This window comes from Lonchura striata, chromosome 7 (genome assembly GCF_046129695.1).
Source record: "Lonchura striata isolate bLonStr1 chromosome 7, bLonStr1.mat, whole genome shotgun sequence".
NCBI classification, from domain to species: domain Eukaryota; kingdom Metazoa; phylum Chordata; class Aves; order Passeriformes; family Estrildidae; genus Lonchura; species Lonchura striata.
This window is the reverse complement of record NC_134609.1, coordinates 7,785,811-7,803,084: the sequence shown is the minus strand read 5'-3', so window position 1 is coordinate 7,803,084 and position 17,274 is coordinate 7,785,811. Positions and strand designations below refer to the sequence as shown.

At 37.6% G+C, this 17,274-nt stretch overlaps 1 protein-coding gene across 1 annotated transcript in view; it reads left to right on the top strand.

Moving 5' to 3' along the window:
- SH2D4B (SH2 domain containing 4B) overlaps positions 1-17,274 on the top strand; it is a 56,375-nt gene that overhangs the window by 10,408 nt on the left and 28,693 nt on the right. Inside the window, exons 2-4 of the mRNA XM_021537202.2 lie at positions 1,674-1,833; positions 2,911-3,058; positions 10,544-10,688. Of these exons, the coding sequence (XP_021392877.1) occupies positions 1,674-1,833; positions 2,911-3,058; positions 10,544-10,688 (453 nt within the window). The remainder of the gene's footprint in view (positions 1-1,673; positions 1,834-2,910; positions 3,059-10,543; positions 10,689-17,274) is intronic.

Sequence of the window (17,274 nt, the reverse complement as noted above, 5' to 3'; positions counted from 1 at the left end):
GAAGGAAAACACTATTAGCTTAAATTTCCACTCCTCTTTGAAGTTAGTACCGTTAGGCCAACACCAGGGATTCGTATAAATTACATTTTCAAATTTGATATCGAATATCAGCTTTCATGACGAGATGTGATCCGTTCATTGCCTTCAGTCTGGATTGTCAACACTTGTGAGTGTGGGCTGGTGCTGACACTGCTGCTGTCAACAGCCCCACTCCACTGCCTCCTGCAGTTTTCTGCCTTCAGCCCGGGATGTCAGAAACACTTTATTGATTGTGCATTGGGAAACTTAATCCAGTTAAATGGATATGTCCTCACACAGAACAAGTGGTAGCTTTAGGTGAGAGTAGCTAAGCTGATGCTGGTAGAGAGAGATGGAGGAAAAGTGGAAGTAAATACTGCCTGTTCAAATAGGACAGGTTTCTTTTAACTCTTATGGGAACACTGGAGAAAAACTACTTAGGAAAATGGTGCTCTGTCCATTTCTTTATTTTCAAATGAGACAAGATTCCTTTTAGAAGATATGTTGTGGTGCACAATTTTCTCATATCAATGTTAGGGTGAGAGGATGAAATCTAGGGGACTATAATATACAGGGAATGATGCAAACTGCTGACCATTTATGGCCTTGTAGTCTGAATTCTTCTAAATAAATCCACTGTTAATTTGGCAATGTTCTTTGTGGCAGAATCTCCTTTTGTGGAGGACAGTTTCAAGAAACTTGCGAGAAATGAAACATAAAAATTGACGCATAAGAGGTGTTTCTACAAATTCCTTATTGTGGATCTCTAAAATGTGTATAATATTTGACAGTTGTATTTATAAAAGCAGAAGGAAAAGACCAGACCACACTAAATCAGGTAATGTAAATAACTATTAAAATGTGTTCAGGTAGGATCTAATCTAGTGGTCTTTGTAATCCTACAGTTGGTTCTTGTACTTGATGACTCACAAAATGCAGTTGGTTCTGTAAAGAGCTCTCAGGCCTTTTGTGGTGTTCTTAAAATCACTCTGTCAACACAGTAACCAAAGATTTTTGTGTAGTTTGTGTCATGAAAACTGAACCAGAAATTTAATCCCTTTCAATTGCCTATGTGAGCAGAATAGGCTTTGCAGCAGGGAGTGGTGTATTCTGGGTATGCAGACTCCCTGAAACTCCTGCTTCACACAGTGGAGGCAGGAAATTTCTGGATTCTTTGAAGGTGTTCCCATTAAGTTTCTCTACCTGTTCAACACTGGACATTCTTTGTGCACAAAGCATTTTTAGTCATATAATATCACTGGTCATTGATTTTGCCCCATCTCTTTTTCTACGCTCTTCATTCATCCCTCGTTGAGTGAAGTGAGCAAATATAGCAATTAAAAAGGGATTATAATACTGGAATTGTGGGAAATGCATGCTTGAATTAATTATTTTATTTTTGTGGTACAGTGAGTCTTTAAAGATTGGGTAGTCTGCAGCATGAAAACATTTTAGTTTCCCCCCCCCCCCCCAGTGTTTGACCTGATTTGGTCAAATCTGAAGATTTCTTTTGACCTCTGAGCAATGTTTTCTTCCAAATTGTAAACTGCAAGCTTAATATTTCCTAAATTGCAGATTTCCCATCCTTTCATGTCTGTTTTTGCAGGATTTGAGGCAGTGTTCACTCTTTGGTGTGCTCTCGGTGGCTGTTGCAGGTGACGGCAAGCGCGTGCAGTGGCTGCGGGGCAAGGACGGCGAGGTCTGGGTCTGGGTGATGGGAGAAGCCCCGGGGGACAAACCCTACGAGCAGATCTCCGAGGAGCTCATAGCAGAGCGGGCCAGGCAGCAGGCACAGAAGGAGGCAGAAGAGCTATGGTGAGGATTTAAGAATCTGAGTTCAGGGTCCATTTGGCATAATGGGAGCTATGACCTTGTAGAAAGGTGGAAGGTAATGGTGGGTAAAACTGGTAAGTATTTTTTGTGAACATTCGCTTTCATTTGTTTTGTCAGGTTTTTAGCGTGATAAAAATGTCATTTTGTTTTTATTGAATACTGAAAGCCAAAAACCCTATTTGCAAAAAAAGTGGTGCCAACTTTTTTCTCTCAGGAATTTAGCAAAACCGTTGGCCAGCCTGCAAATAAAGAAAAATGAAGCAGTCTGGTTTTGAGATTATTAAATTAGATATGTTTGTTATATCACAGTTCTGAGCCCACAATGGGGGTTTAGTACATAAAATCCTTTTTGAAATTGGTTTTATTTGCAATTTGCTTGCATTAATTTTTATTCTAGCAGTTCAAAAACTCATTATACAAAGTCCCATGCGGACTTTTCTAGCAGGGCCTTTTCCATGTTTGGGGGAGATTCAAAAGTGTATTGATGCTTGATATTAGGAATTAGGCCACCTGCCTCACACACTTCCCTATGTAGTGCAGCACTGAAAAGTGACTCTTTAATATTAGGTTGTTCTATGTCATCCTTTTTCATATGAGATTATTCTTGCTTTGAGTGCTTGCATATTTAAGCAGGGACTGAAACCTTCAACCTGTGCTCTGAATTTATTTTACATTGTCAGTACTAATAAATAATCTAGCAGAAGAATTTGGGAGACATTTGTACTACTATTTGAAAGACAATAAATTCCAACTATGTTTTGCTAGACTAATAGAAAAATATAAGGTATGACTTAAAGACATCCAAGAAGTACTTGTCTAACTTAGAAGTGCTATTTTAATTAGTAATTTATCAAAAATTGTAAATTTTCTGCTCTCTGGATGGTTTCTTCAAATATGATGGTTTGTGTTAGGTCTCTTGTTAAATAGATTTTAATTCTTTGCTTGCATCTTTCCATGAAGTCTTACACTAATTATTTATTGCAACCAGTGAGTAAGTATTGATCCTCAATTTAAGAAAATTAGTGCATAAAATATTTATTTTCACATCCTTTTCTGAAGGAGACAAAAGGAAGCTGAAATAACAAAGAAATTCCGTGATGCTATGGCCCAAGAAAAAGCCAGAATAGTGGCAGAAAAATGGAAAATAGAAATGGAGGATCGGAAAGCAGCCAAACTGGAGGAAGAAAAAATTCAGGAGGAACTGAAGGTTTGCATAGAGAAATTTAGGGTTTTTTTAATAGTGTTTTCATATAGATTCGCAGTTCTTGTCACCTTCAGTGCATGCTTATTAATAAGCTTTAAAATTCAGAGTTGTAATTTTTCATTCTGGAATATACAGATAGCTACATGGTGTTCAGCAGAACAGCTGGGTGAGTGATGAGAAAAAATTACAGGTCTCATTCAGAAGTGCCAGAACAATCAAACTGGATATTCAGCTTACACATTAAACAGAATTGTTCAGTCAGCTGTGCTGGATGAATCATCCTTGGGGAAAAAATGTACAATTGGGAAAGATCTCATTTTAAGTTAGTTTGCTTGAATGTATTCTATGTATTTTGGATGAGTTTGTTCACATAATGAACTTTAAAACTGTGTCACTACTTCCTTCAAAATAATAAGGGGTGGATCCTTCCCCTACTCAACATATGGGAAAAGTCCAGTTGGCTTTGCTGGAAGAAGTTAATTTGCTTGATTTTTTTATTGACTTCACAGTGAACTTTTTATGAGCTCAGTTGAAATATTTTAATGTTTGTTGGAAATAATATTTTTTTCACATCTTCTAGTTTAAAATAGCAATTTCAAAACAAAATAGGAAATGCCTCTGTCCACCCTTTTCATATTACTTGATAAAGATAAAAAGTGATTTAAAAATGAGAAAGCGAAATATAATGGGTTCAGTGTGCAGAGAAGTCATGATAGTCCTCTGAGGCTGGGATGTGCATGCTGGGACTGCACACGATTGGTGAGGCTGAGTTTCCATGGAGAAAGCCTGTGGAAAATCTGATTCTGAGGATCCAGTAACTTCCATCCACACTCCTCTCCCCTGCTGACAGCTCGCTGTGTCTCTTCCCTTCCTGGTGCAGTGATTTAAGGAATGGAAAGCAGGGATACACTTTTCCTATTGTCCCTTTGTGATGGGAGGAATGCTGAAAACTTAGTGTTAAGTTTATATGGTTTGATTGCAAATAGCACATTTCTTGTCACTCTGCAGACTGTGGGCCTGGGATTTGAGGTGGTTGTGGAGCCAAAGCCAGGGCAGCTCCTGCAGAGGAGGCTGCATAGAGTTGCTGATTTACCTTTACACAATTAATTTGAATTCACAGGAGAGAATGGGGCCTTTGTAATTTGATGTCAATGAGAAATGAAACTATACCTTTCTGCTTTATTAAGGTATGAATAATGAGCAGAGCAACTAATTAAATACTCTTTTCTCTGCTCTCTGGAAAGTAAAGGCCTCATGAACAAAGGCTGACAGTGTTCACTTCTGTCTATGTGGCTGACTCACAGGACACTTGTTGGGGAAAATGTCCACAAGCTCACTGTTACTGTTCTGTTTCAAAGAGACTTTTTCAAAGAGCAGAGTAAGCAATTTCTGAGACTTTCAGTGGCCAGTATTCATAACTCTATTAAGGAAAACTAGTTGTTCAGTTGTTGATACAATTAAAAGGAATGGCCCCAAATTCTGCTTATGTTCATATTGATGGAAAGGTAATGTCACAGTCATCTGAAGGTGTCCTCCATCCAGCTGGGTGACTGTTAGGAACACTGCTGGAAATGGGATGGGATTATGGTTCAGTTTCTACTTTGAATTTCAAATACCTTGGCCAGGATTTCATGTCTCTTCCTAAAGTTGCCAGTATATTTGTTCTTTCAAGGAAGTAGAAACCCTTTCTTTCCCACAAGCATTTGAAAACAGAATTTGCAAAAATTTAAATAAATGAACAAAAGTTTTCAAAACAAGATCCAGTAGAAAGGAACTCCTGACTTAAAGAATTAGTTTGGAAACTAGATATGATGCAGTGATTGTTTCTTTAAATGCCCTTTATCAAGTGTTCCCCATAATTTCCTGTATTAATCCAACAACAGAGTCTAATTCCACTTTCAGCATAGGCTCTTCAATTAAGTCTATAATCTGACATCTGCTGGGAGAGACTTGGTCTGACATAGAGTTCCAGCAGCAGAGATCCAAATGCAGGATTGATTCCTGGTACTTTGACACCACTCCTTTGCTACTCAGAGAAGCACTTTATCTGTTACTTGCTCTTGAAAGATCAGATCTTGTACATTGTGTGTGGTATCTCGACAGAGAAAGAAAGTTGTGTTTCTGACATCCACATCCAACTAGAAGGAAGGAATACAACTAAGGTACAGGAAAAAAGATGAAATAATGAATCTACTGGTGTATGATAGAAGTAATTAATAGAATGAAGAAAAGGGTATGGAATTTGATGTAGATATGCAAGCAAGCTCGCTTCAACAGATTTAAAATACGTTGTGCACTGGTAGTCATCCTTCTGTGATGATGACCAGACCACGTTTAAAGAGGTCTCCAGACTGAAGTATGGAAAATCCAGTCTCTGCTAATGCTTTGTCCTCTTGAAGCAGTTTGACTTAGGAAATTGAAACTGTCTCCTCTCTGCTGGCATGTTTAATTTCTAACCATATTGTGTCACAAAGCTCCTTTTTAAGATGCTTTTATTCCTCTTGACCTATCATGGGAGGTTAGGGCTGTCTGCACTAGATAAATGATATCTTACATATCAAAGTGAATGATGATCCCTATTTCCTTTTCCAATACTATTCCAAAAGTATTGCTTTCCTTGGTGTTTCTAAGCAGAATTTCTTTTAATTTATGACTCTAAAATATAAATGTTGACTACTCTATTTTTGCAGTTTAAGGATAGCTATTCTTTTATGCACCTATTGCAAAGGACAAATAAGAGAGACAATTACTATGATTAATCTTTTTGCTAATTCACAAAGGCTATGATCTCATAGGTATAATTTTCTATGGTTATCAGTACCTGCCATTAAGAGTCTGAACAATGTGCAGAGCTAAGGCAAATGGAAGATGTGAGTGTCATCCAGCCAGGGATGGATACCCTTCAGCTACATTTAGAAATAAAAGAGATCTCTCAGTTCAGTCTTCATGTGGTCTACATAAAGCAAGACAATATTAATAGTAAAGTACTGTCCTTATGACAACATCAGATACCTGCCAAATTTAATAATCCAAGTACAGTTGACAGCAGAGCTAGATTGCTTCTTAAAAATTCCCTGGGAGATAAAACGTCTCATCAGAGAAGATAGGTTCAGAGAACAGAACAATTAGTGCTTCTGTTCAGGAAGTATCTAATTAACCTTATGCTCAGTAGAAAGAATACACTTTCTATTGAGCTTGGATGAGCTTTCAACACATGCCTGAATGCTTTACTGTGCCCCAAAGTGCTGTGGACCTGATTCTTCAGAAGATTGCTGCCAGATGTAGAGTTTAGGAATACAGTGAACTGTCACCATTGCCATTTGGAGTACTGTGGGCTTCTTAGGATAGAGCAGCAAGCATTCTGTCTTGATCTGAAAAAAACTCTTGTCTCCAAGTAAACGTCAAGCACTAGAGTGGGACTGTTCTCTCCAAGTGCAAATAAGCTGTAAGTTCAGCTCCGTGCTTTGCTGTGCCAAGAAAACATTGAACTCTTTCCCAAAGACAGCATATTTAGAATCTAGGAATATGACAACAGCTTCTTGCTGAGGTTCAGCATCCAATTCATTCTGAAAGTGCCTTAGTTGGGTTATTTCAATGGCAATTGCAAGAATTAATTTTGTTTCCTTTTGGGTGACCACAATTCAGTAATTCTTTTTTTTCCTATGCCATTGTCTCTTGAACAATGTTGTAAATCAGGAAGCTGTTCGTTATGGTTGGAAACTGGGTCTTCAGATTTTCTCTATCCTACTTGTAACTGATATTAATTTTAAAGGAAAATATCTTCCTCGGTGCCATCAGTAATGATTGCACTTCTGAAGCCACTGTCTTCAGTCTGGATTGCTGGTAAAAACTAGCAAAACTCAGGTGTTTTCCATGGGTAAATGGGAAAATTTAGGCCACTAATAAGGGTAGCTTACATGTTGTGAATTCAAGCTGTGAAGAGTCTCTAAGGTCCAGAGAGAAGCTTTAGGTAGATAGTTACTGGAACTATGGCAAATTACTCGAGCAGAGCCTGTTCCAGCATGTGCAGTAAATGTCAGATTTCTCCCAACCAGAAACAGTCCTTTGCTTTCCAGATTATTGAACACAGGGTCCTTGTGATAGAGTAAATTGCTACCTCTTTGTATGAGATGTATGAATAACATGTCCTGGACACACCCATGTCAGAAATCTCATAGCTTCTGCATAATGCATTTCATACATTTGTCTCTGTGCAAATACATGCACAGTGAAGCAATGCAAAGCCTGTGTTCCTTTTGAGACACTGGTAGTAGAGAAAAAAAATAATGCCTCTGCAAACACTTTCTTTTCTGATGCAAGTGAGAGATTTTTCCCAGAAAAAGGCTGGGAAGGAGTTGGACATATTTCTGCCTTTACTCGGAGCTCTGTTGGTACCTGTCAGGTGAGTGGAGAGAGATCTGATCTCAGAACTCAGCTGGCTGTGTCGACCCTGCTGAGAGCAGCCTGTGCTGCAGCTGGGGACCCTGGGGTTTTCAGATTTCCTTCCTCAGAGCAGGGAGTCCCTAAGGGCTCTCAGCTGTGGTTTAGGTGGCCTGAATGTCTCCCCTGGCCCAGGTGGTTGCTGAGTGGGCTCAGGAGGTTCTCTGCAGCTGTAGTGCAGCCAGCTGGCTGCAGCTTTCAGGGCTGCCAAAGACACTTCCTGCCAGCCTGAAGCACTGAGAGAATCCCAGGCAGTATTTGCTTCAGAGAGGGCTGTTGTAACACATAATCCTTGTGGGTTTTGCCCTGAGCAGGAGGACGGTGGTCATTCAGCTGCCCTGCAACCTGTAAGACTCCCCAGAAAGACCCCAAGAGCTGTGGCAGCCAGAAGCCCAGTTTTCCTCTGTAAAAAATCCCACTGCTTTATTTTGCCTTTTCTTCAGTATATTTTAAAAATCTTTCTGCAGCAAAAACTAAATGATGACCTCCTTTCATCTGCCTTGGACTGAAACATTAAAACTTAACCGTGGCTAATATTAAATATTATTTAGAGCTACTCATAGTAAAGCTGTCAAACATCGTAAGATACACATAAACAAGTCTGTGGTAAATTCTCAACTGCCAGAGAATAGATAAGATCATTTAGCATGTTCAAATTCTCCATTGGAGTAAAGACTGGAGAGGATTACTGCTGCCTGTTGAATTGCCAGAGTGATTTGTTTCGGCAGCTTGGTGTTCCTCAACAATTTGCAACTCTCTACTGGATTGTCACTTCCTAATTATTTTGGCAGAGCTGAAAGGGTCAGGCACAGAGTACAATCTCTCTCAGCTGTCAGGCAGAAGATGGTGTTTGTAGGTATTACAGCTCTTCACTCCCAGCTCTGATGTGCAAGGTTGGAATCCTGGGGAGAAGCAGACAAACTGCTTGCTGTATTCTTCCAGTGGAGTAAATGTGAAAAGTTCAATTCTTGTTCATTTTAAATACAAAGACACACTGTTTAGTTGTACTTGACAAAAGGTTGACTGTTCCTGTGTCATACCAGCAAGGATTGTTTCTTGTCACACACAACTTGAGGGAGTAGGGCAATATACCTGCACATCTATGCATTAATTTAATAAATATAAGTTAAATCTCCTCTTTCTCCAAAAAGGAAAATTTTGTGAAAAGTTTTTGGTGAATTCAGAATCAAGTGCCTGTGTTAAGCTTTTGTTATCTCTTTGACTTACATCTCCTTTTCCATTGAAAAGGTAGGATTTTCTTAGTTGGCATTGTTGCCTTTCATTAAGAACACAAGCTGTACTTGAATTCTAGTTTTTGGTGTGTGTGGGGGTGCTTTTTGTTTGTTTTTCTTAGACCCTTTCATCTTTTTACTAGAAATGTTTCAACAACAGATACATTTAAAAACAAGCCCAAACTTACAACAAAATTTTTGTGTGATTCAGGGAAACTGCAGTGAGATTGACTTTTTTTCCCCCTTCTCTATTATAAGTTTACCTTGTGGTTTAAGATGTTGAATAGAAAATATTCTGATAACCCAGGATTGTTTCTGTGTCTATCCATCTTCCTGAAGGATAGACTGAATGTATTGAATTTTTTAGGTAGTGAAGCTAAGCGAATAAATATTCTCCTCATAAGAATAAAGAACAGTTGATCTCATATTTTTTTCAAGAAGAGAATAGAACTATTTACTTGCAGCTGAAATGTGCAATCCCTAATTCTACAGAGATATTAAAAAAGATAATTATTTTTTCAGAGGAAGCTGCTTAGCTTTGAAATGAGTGTTGTCTAGAAGTATTGACTTTCAAAAATAATGAACTGTCCAGTCAGCTCATGTTTTTAGGAGCCAGGAAATAACAATGGAAAGATGATGCTAGAAATAATCCAAGATAGTAGCATTAAAATTGACTGAAGAACAATACTAGACTTTTATTTCTTAGAAATAGTAAGAGCAGTTTAATGTATTGTTCATAGAACAATACTAAGGGCTGGACCCTTGGCTTTTGCCCTAGAAATTTCATAGAATTAACATTTTGCAATAATCTACTTGGGTTTCCTGTACTTATAATTTAGGTTGGGTAGCTAGATAGTAATTCAGGTTGATTTTACTCGGGGATTTATAAAGAAATGTTTACCTGTAAGTTTGTTACCCATAAGGGTATAGTGCTGGTTCCATTCTAAAATTAAATAAAAACTGGTTTTATTTGTAATTCAAGTTATTTCAATAACATGAATAACACTTAATGAAGTTCAGTTTTGAGTTTTTTTGTGGGCTTCAATTAAACTATATTATTTAAATCTGTTTCTTCACTACCTAAGAGATTTGGGAAAACTCATTTGAAAACAGATACAGATTCCTAATTCTGCATTAATTTGGCTCCTATGTTATTGATAATATGAGGGAGGCCAACTGCAGAAGCAATCTTTCCCAGATTTCCATCTCTTTTAAGGCTTTTTTGGAAGGGAACTTTTTTGGCATGTTACTCTTAGCTACATTTTACAAAGTGACTGTAGTGTGCTGAAGGATCTGCTTTTTCCTCCAGAATGTAGTGATCTTAATTTTTGGAAAATATTATTCCCTGTGTTGGTTATGGTGACACAGTGGACAGTTGCTAAACCAAGAACAGAAATAAAGCAGTTCCTGAATTCTAAGGTTCTGAGGATGATGTGTGTAGTGCTTGAAGGCAGCAATATCTTCAGTGGGGGTACACATGGACCTAAACCGAGCTTTGCTTACAGGCTGGAGAATAGCACAGGCTTTGGTGCTATGTGATAAAATGTTTTCTGTATAGTTTTCAGATCTTAGATGCTTACATGTTCCTCATTCCTTTGATACTGTGGTCTCAAAATGTACCCTCCTTGGGAATTCCTAAGAGGTGGAAAACTCAGGTGATGCCTGTTGTGAGTCGTAAGAAGCCCCAGGTTAGAAGAGATAGTGATTTGTCCAAGGTAATGCAGCTTCTCTGTGATAGGAAGCAACTGAAGCAGTGTCTCAACTTTTGGCACATTTTCCCTCTTTAGTCACTTCTGGCTTACTCCATTTTCTCCAGAAAAGAGAAGAAGAGGAAAGACAGAAAGGTGAGGAGCTAATCAGGCAGCAGGAAGAAATCCGGGCAAAGGAGCTGTACCTGAGCCTCAAGCAAGCTCAGCAGCACAGTCAGCACAGCGACGATGACCAGGAGTGGGAAGAACAGTGTGAGTAAAGCTGCCTTCACAGCATTCCTGTATTTCTGAAAGCAGATAGAAGGACACTTGCAGAATAGAGAAGGTGTGGCTCCTCTACCTAGAGCAATACAAAATGCCGTTATTATTTTGGTGGAAATTGCAAAAAAAAAAAAATTACAAACAGAAGTTTTGGATTTCTTTCTGAATCTGTGTCAGTGCCTTATAGAAAAGTTTTTGTGTACAATGACTGAGATAATTAAATTCTGTCTAATGTACTTAATTAAAAGTTTTGGCTTATTAATAATAACTAAGGGCACAGTTATTTTGACAGCTTGTCTTCAGCTATCTTTGAAGAGATAAAAATCTGTCTTCATCAGTATTTTAATTGCTTCCATATGGTAGTGGGGTGAAGCTATAAAATCAATGCTGAAATGTACTTAATTACAAAAGATTACAGTAAATCATACTTAGATTGTTGCTCTAATAAAATCACCTGATGATGATCTCATTCTATGGAAGTACAGTTGCTTTTTAGATAGCCTGAAATTCTTTATCAATATAATAATTGTGATTTATTTCAGGTTTTTTTGGGTGATTTTTAAAGGTATATAAGGAACAGAACAACTATATTATTATATAGATCTATACATTAATACTGTAGGTAAGTGAAGGTCCACATTATGAATAAATTTCAAAATATACAATTTGTTTATTTTATGGCTTTAGTCATCACTTCATTAATTCCTGAGGACTAATTATTGAAGAGCTATTACCTGGAAATGATCTGATAGTGAATCATTCTGTACAAGATGAATTAAGTCTTTATGATACACTGATGCCATTTTCCAAGCTCATAATAGGGTATGTTAATTTTGATCAATAAAACCTCTGCATATTACACTGTCAATAAAGATAAGGCAATTATTTTCTGGAGAATGATCTAAATCCAGGTGTACATGTTTATATGGAAAGAAAAACTAACTTTCTGTATTTTGGGTATATGAGAGTAAAATGAGGTGAGGAAAAAGTATCCATTTAGTTCTGCAGAAAATCAGCATCAGCTGGCAACCCAACATAGAAAATGGTATTATTGTACTTTAGGATTATTTTGATACTATATAAGGAAAAAAAATACATTTCAATCATAATGCTAAAATAAAAAAATAATCCAGGTTACCTTTACATTGAAATAAAACAAAATACTACAAACACTACTAAAAACAGGTATCATTTTCTTAATATTGCATTAATGAGGTAACTGATGTTTTAAATGGTTGCCTCTGTTTTCTTGAGGAATACTGTTTGTGCAGGGATAGACATCAAAAATGCAGAATAATAGAATAATTATGCGAGAAGGGAGGGAGAAAAATGAATAAGCTATGAGTTCTGTAATGGCATTTTAGGTCTGTTAAAACACTTGTGAATGCATCACTTGCTGGTGTCGATAGTCTGCCATCAATACTTTTTCTTGTGAAAGCTCTGGGGTGTTCTGAATGTTCTGGAGGAATTCTATCACCTCTGTCTGTGCCTCAGTACCTGCAGGCCTGTCCCCTCAGCCAGAGGGTGACTGAGAGGAGCTCGGGTGGCTCGGAGCTGCTGAGCCTGGTCACCAGCAGCTGGGCTGCCAAAGCAGAGCAAAAGCTCAGCACCTTCTCTGCTGCTGCTGGGTTTGCAGCCTGCTGTAAATTCTGTGCTGCCAGAGTTATGCTGTTAGCAGTAATTGATTTAGCATTAAACTAACTGCAGACTAATGACTAGAGTGCACCATATCCTTGTTTATCCTCTTATGCTTATCTCAGTGTCTCAATTTGTCCCGGTTGGTTTGAGGGCTCAGAACCGTGCTCCATTAGCAAATGGGTGTAACAACTGAAGATAGGAAGATGCAGTGTTTAGTGCCTTATCTGAGATCAGCTGTTGGCTGGTTTGGACTGTGCTATCAAACTTTGCACTGAGTTTCCTCAGGTATATTAACATCTTCAATTACCTTAACTTTACTGCAGGAGCCAAAATGTGCAGCAGATAGTAAGAAATATTTGGAAGTGGGAAATTTTGAAATTGCTATGAAATGAATTAATACTTCAGGTTCACCAGATTTTTCATTTTTTATTTCAGTTCCAGATTTTTTTCTTTTTATGGCAATCCTTCCATTTTTTCTGCAAGTATTCCTGTGGGGCACTGAGAGGAAATTTAATAAAGTTAGGCAAAGCTGTCTACGAGTCAGATTTTCTAAATAGTAAGTAAACACATGAATACATAAAGAGAATTACAAGCAGATGTAATATTTATATTTTTTGCCACTACAAATTTGCAGTAGAGACCATATTGTCTATTAGGAACAAGGCCAGGCTCCTTTGGGTCTAACCTTCTTGAAGTGAACCCTGCCCTGTTTCACAGAGCCAGGGCTCAGTGCTGCAGGGGAGCAGTAGTGCTAGAACAGGTATTGGGGAGAGGAATGTAGCAATGATGTTGATGACACTACTACTTAGCTTAGTAGATGGAATTCAAAATGTGATGGGGATTCATCTCTGCTCATCACATTATCCCTCAGCTCTTTACTGCCAAGGCAATAAGCAAAGAGGTGCTAATATTAGTTTCTGTTGTTCAGTTCAGTTTGCTTCTGCTGTTTGCCACGGAACAATAATAGCCCATAGAACTACTGTGTTAACTGAAATACTTGATTTTTAGGGCTTTTAATGTACTAAATAACAAATGTAGAATAACTTGGGAAATTGGTGCTAAAAGGGAAAAGTGATGTTGTAAAAGCAATTACATGCTGATTTAATATAAAAGATATGTATTGGGGTATTTTAGAGGGCAGTTGTAAGTTAGTAAATCGAGCAGGGATATTTGTTGGCAAGTGAAAAGATGAATAGTGGAAGACTTATTCAGAGAGTTTACTGTTCAAAATGCTGATTTTTGAAACTGAAAAACAAAACTAAACTTGGATAGCAGAGGGTATATATTCTCATTAGTTTTGGACATTTCTGTGTGCTGCCCCATTTTTAGGTTTCTAGTTTATTTATGATGTCTCTTTGAGAAAGCAAAAAAAGAATCTGTGAAATATGATAGAAAAAGCTGTAGCAAAAATATTCATCTGATTGAATATTTTAAAAGGCATTCTGTTAATACACTTACAAAGCTCTGAAAATTGCATCAGGCAGGGAAATGCTCAGATAGCATCTGACCAGCTTTATTCATCTCCAGAAAAAAATTTTTCCAGTAAAAACGAAGACAAAGAGGAGTGAGTTGATCTATTATTTTGCCTTTCCCCAAGCACGTACTTTTGGTCTCTCTTGGAAGATACCAGGCTGACTCATAGCTTCTTTTATATTTTTGTATTTTTATATTCTTCTACCAATTTGTCTATGAATTTACTTTTGCCTAACTTCATTGCGTATTTATGTTCCCCAACAATTCAAGTGTGCTTACTGGCGGGAGAATTGATAAAATGCTGAATTTTAAAGTGATGGTCCCCAGTTTAGCTATGCATTAACTAAGCAAGTGCTCAACCTTACATCTATGTGCCCTCTGAACTCCAACAGGTCTCACAGTGCATTGTTGAATAGAAATGAGATTATTCATGTGCTTCCAGATAAGACTTCTGAACTGAAGCTCTATTGCAGAGTATTTGTGGGAAGTTATATTTTCCATTTAGAAAAGGGAAAAAACACTAAGTGATTTGTATGTGCACTTCAGAAAATCTGAAGGTTGAATTTTATGTATTAGTTAGTAATTTTGAATAGCTCATAAACAAGCTTCCAAGAATTTTTAACAAGGGGAAATCTTAAAGAAAAAAAAAAAAATTATGATGGATATTCATAGCATATGTTTGGGTTTTTTTAGCTTTCACATATCTGACTGTAAATAAAAAATAAATTGATTTAGAAAATAGAGTATAGAAAATTGAGAGGTCTTACTCTTTCACAAATTATTTTATCAAGTACAGCTGCAGCACAGCAGGAATGAATCCTCATCTATATCAAAAGCTTTGATAGGACTGCTAATAGGGATTTCTCAATCCTACGAAAATATAGAAGTAAAAAGCACCTTAGGTTAGCATAGAGAAGGAATAGATTCTCCTAAACTGTTCATGAAAACAAGGTGAACCCAAGCCAACCCTTTGAGGACCCAAAGAGCCCCTGCATACCCAGATTTGTGCTTTGCTCTTTGTTGTTAAAAGGAGGTTCATGCTGCACGTCACTAAGAAATGTTTGGACTATTCATTTCTAGTAATGACAACCAGATAATGATGGCAGTATGAACCAGTCTTGGATGCATTTGCCAATTTTTCCAGGAGGGCTTGGTCACCCAGCTTTGGCTCGCTGTGCTGAGGATGCAACCACAATGGTACACACCTCTCTGAGCAGCCCAGGCATTTCTACACAAGCTCCAGTTCCAGGAGGACAGAAATGTCTTCATTTTATGAACACTGGAGGATGTACCTGTTGTTGGTACCACCAACACAAGAAGAAAAAACCAGTCTTGGAGCTGGTCTTAGAGGACCTGGCTCAACTGTAGATCTCCCATGGGCTTGGCAAATTCCTAATTTCCCCACCTTGTCAGTCCTTATATTATTCCATGATATAAAAGAAAGATCTAAAAGTATGTAAATTATTATTTGTAGTAATTCTTTATGCTAGACATGTGGATCTGTTACGGTGATTCAGAGCTTTTAGGGTTTTTTCTAGATATCTAATCTCCCCACTGAGAATACTGACTGACTACACTACTAGTGTTTTTCATAGGGGTCATGCCAGAAGTAAATTACTGTAAAAGGACAGCCAGCTAAGAAAATGTGTCTGTCTCTACTTAAGTCAGTACTAGAAGTCCTGACTACTTTTGCTTTTTTGTTATCAGAAAGGTTTTGAGATGTCTTAAAATATTTTGGCTTCTTCTATCTTAAAATATTTGTGCTAGACTTGATGCAGACATAAAGTTTTCCCTGCAAGTGAGATGGTTCAAAGCCATAAAGAAAAATATGAATAGTAATGAAATTCGATTGTAAGAAAAACCTACAAAAATTCATCCAGATTTATCTTCATATTCTAAGTGACTTTCTCAAGATAGATAAATTTGTGGGAAGTGTCAGTATGGGAAGATGGTTCATGTGGTGTATATCATTTTGTCTGGGGTGTCGTGAAAAACTGTTCTGTAGATTCCTGACTTTGATGGCTTTATCTCCAATACTATTTCTAGTCACCAAACATGGCTATTGATGCCAGTAACTTTGATTATTTGCTCCAAAAGCCCCTTGACCAATCAGAGATTAAAAGAAACTTAGTATAACTTAGGAGCACAGGTCCACAGTTGAAGCTGTACTAGACAACTTCTAAAGGTAGAGGAAAGAGGATGATGTTTTTGGGAGTAACTACAAGGATGGGGGATAGGGAGAAAATCAGGAGTCCAGTAACGAGAAAAAATTTATTAAGAGATCCTATGCATCCTTATGGTTAGTTAATTCAGTATCTCCACTGGGAAATTTTAATAAAAATTCTTCACAACGTGAAAGAGATGATTCTGTCTATAAAATCTCAATATCTGTATGCAGCCTTTCCCATCCTTATGTGTACACAGACACATACACCCATGTATGGGTATGTATATACAAATTTAAACACACATACATACATGTATACGTCTGCATAGAGAGGGCTACAGGTCATACTTTCAAAAGGTTTTCTGAATATTGATATTTAACAGTTGCAAACTATGCTACCTCAACTCATACATTTGTGATAAGAAGCACTAAAGTTTGACATAAGTTTGTGGTAAGAAGTACTAAAGTTTGGGAAAATGTAGTCTGGGTCATTGACTTCTGGTGGTACAGATTTGTTGGCTAGAAAAAATACAATAGGAATGACTGTTGAAAAGAGTGCCTATTATTGAGGAAAGAGGGGCATGAAGGGACTTGCCTATCTCATTGCCAGGCAGCCTGTACATCAGTAGAAGAGTCCCAGAAAGCTCCAGGCAGTCTGCCCTCAATCTGAATATTGTGATGGTGGCAAACAGGGGTTTCTAGATGTCTTGCAAAGTTGCATCACATTAATTGTCCTTTCAGTCTCTCCTTGTGCTGCAAATACAAAGTTCATCTTTAAAGTGACCATTACTGAGTGGCTTTATAGGGGATAAATCACAGAAATACTGGAGCCATTGAAGTGCTATATCTAAATGACATTATCTACCCTTAAAAATAATGATCTCTAAGATAAATATTGAAGTCTGTTACTTGTATTTCTTGTGCTGTGCATTTGTTCATTACTGTGTTTAGCCAAAACTGCAGGGTATGTAGTTAAGTGAAACTGAAATCCTGCCAGTTGTATACATGTGAAGCATCTATGACTCGTTTATTATGCTATTTTGATGAGCTTTTAGTCCTGCATATCTTTCTGCTTATGATAATATTATATAATTCCACGCTTAAAGGTCTTTTCCCTTTACCTCATTTGCCCACAAAGTTTTATTTCATTTCATTTGGCTTTGAGTGCTTTTATTTCTTGATTCCATTAAACCATCTTAGAATTTGGGAGTTAAATCCAGTTATATTTCTGCTTGCTTTAAATTGGGAGTGTAAACCAGAGGGATGCAAGCAGACTAATGAAATGCAGCTGTCTGGTAT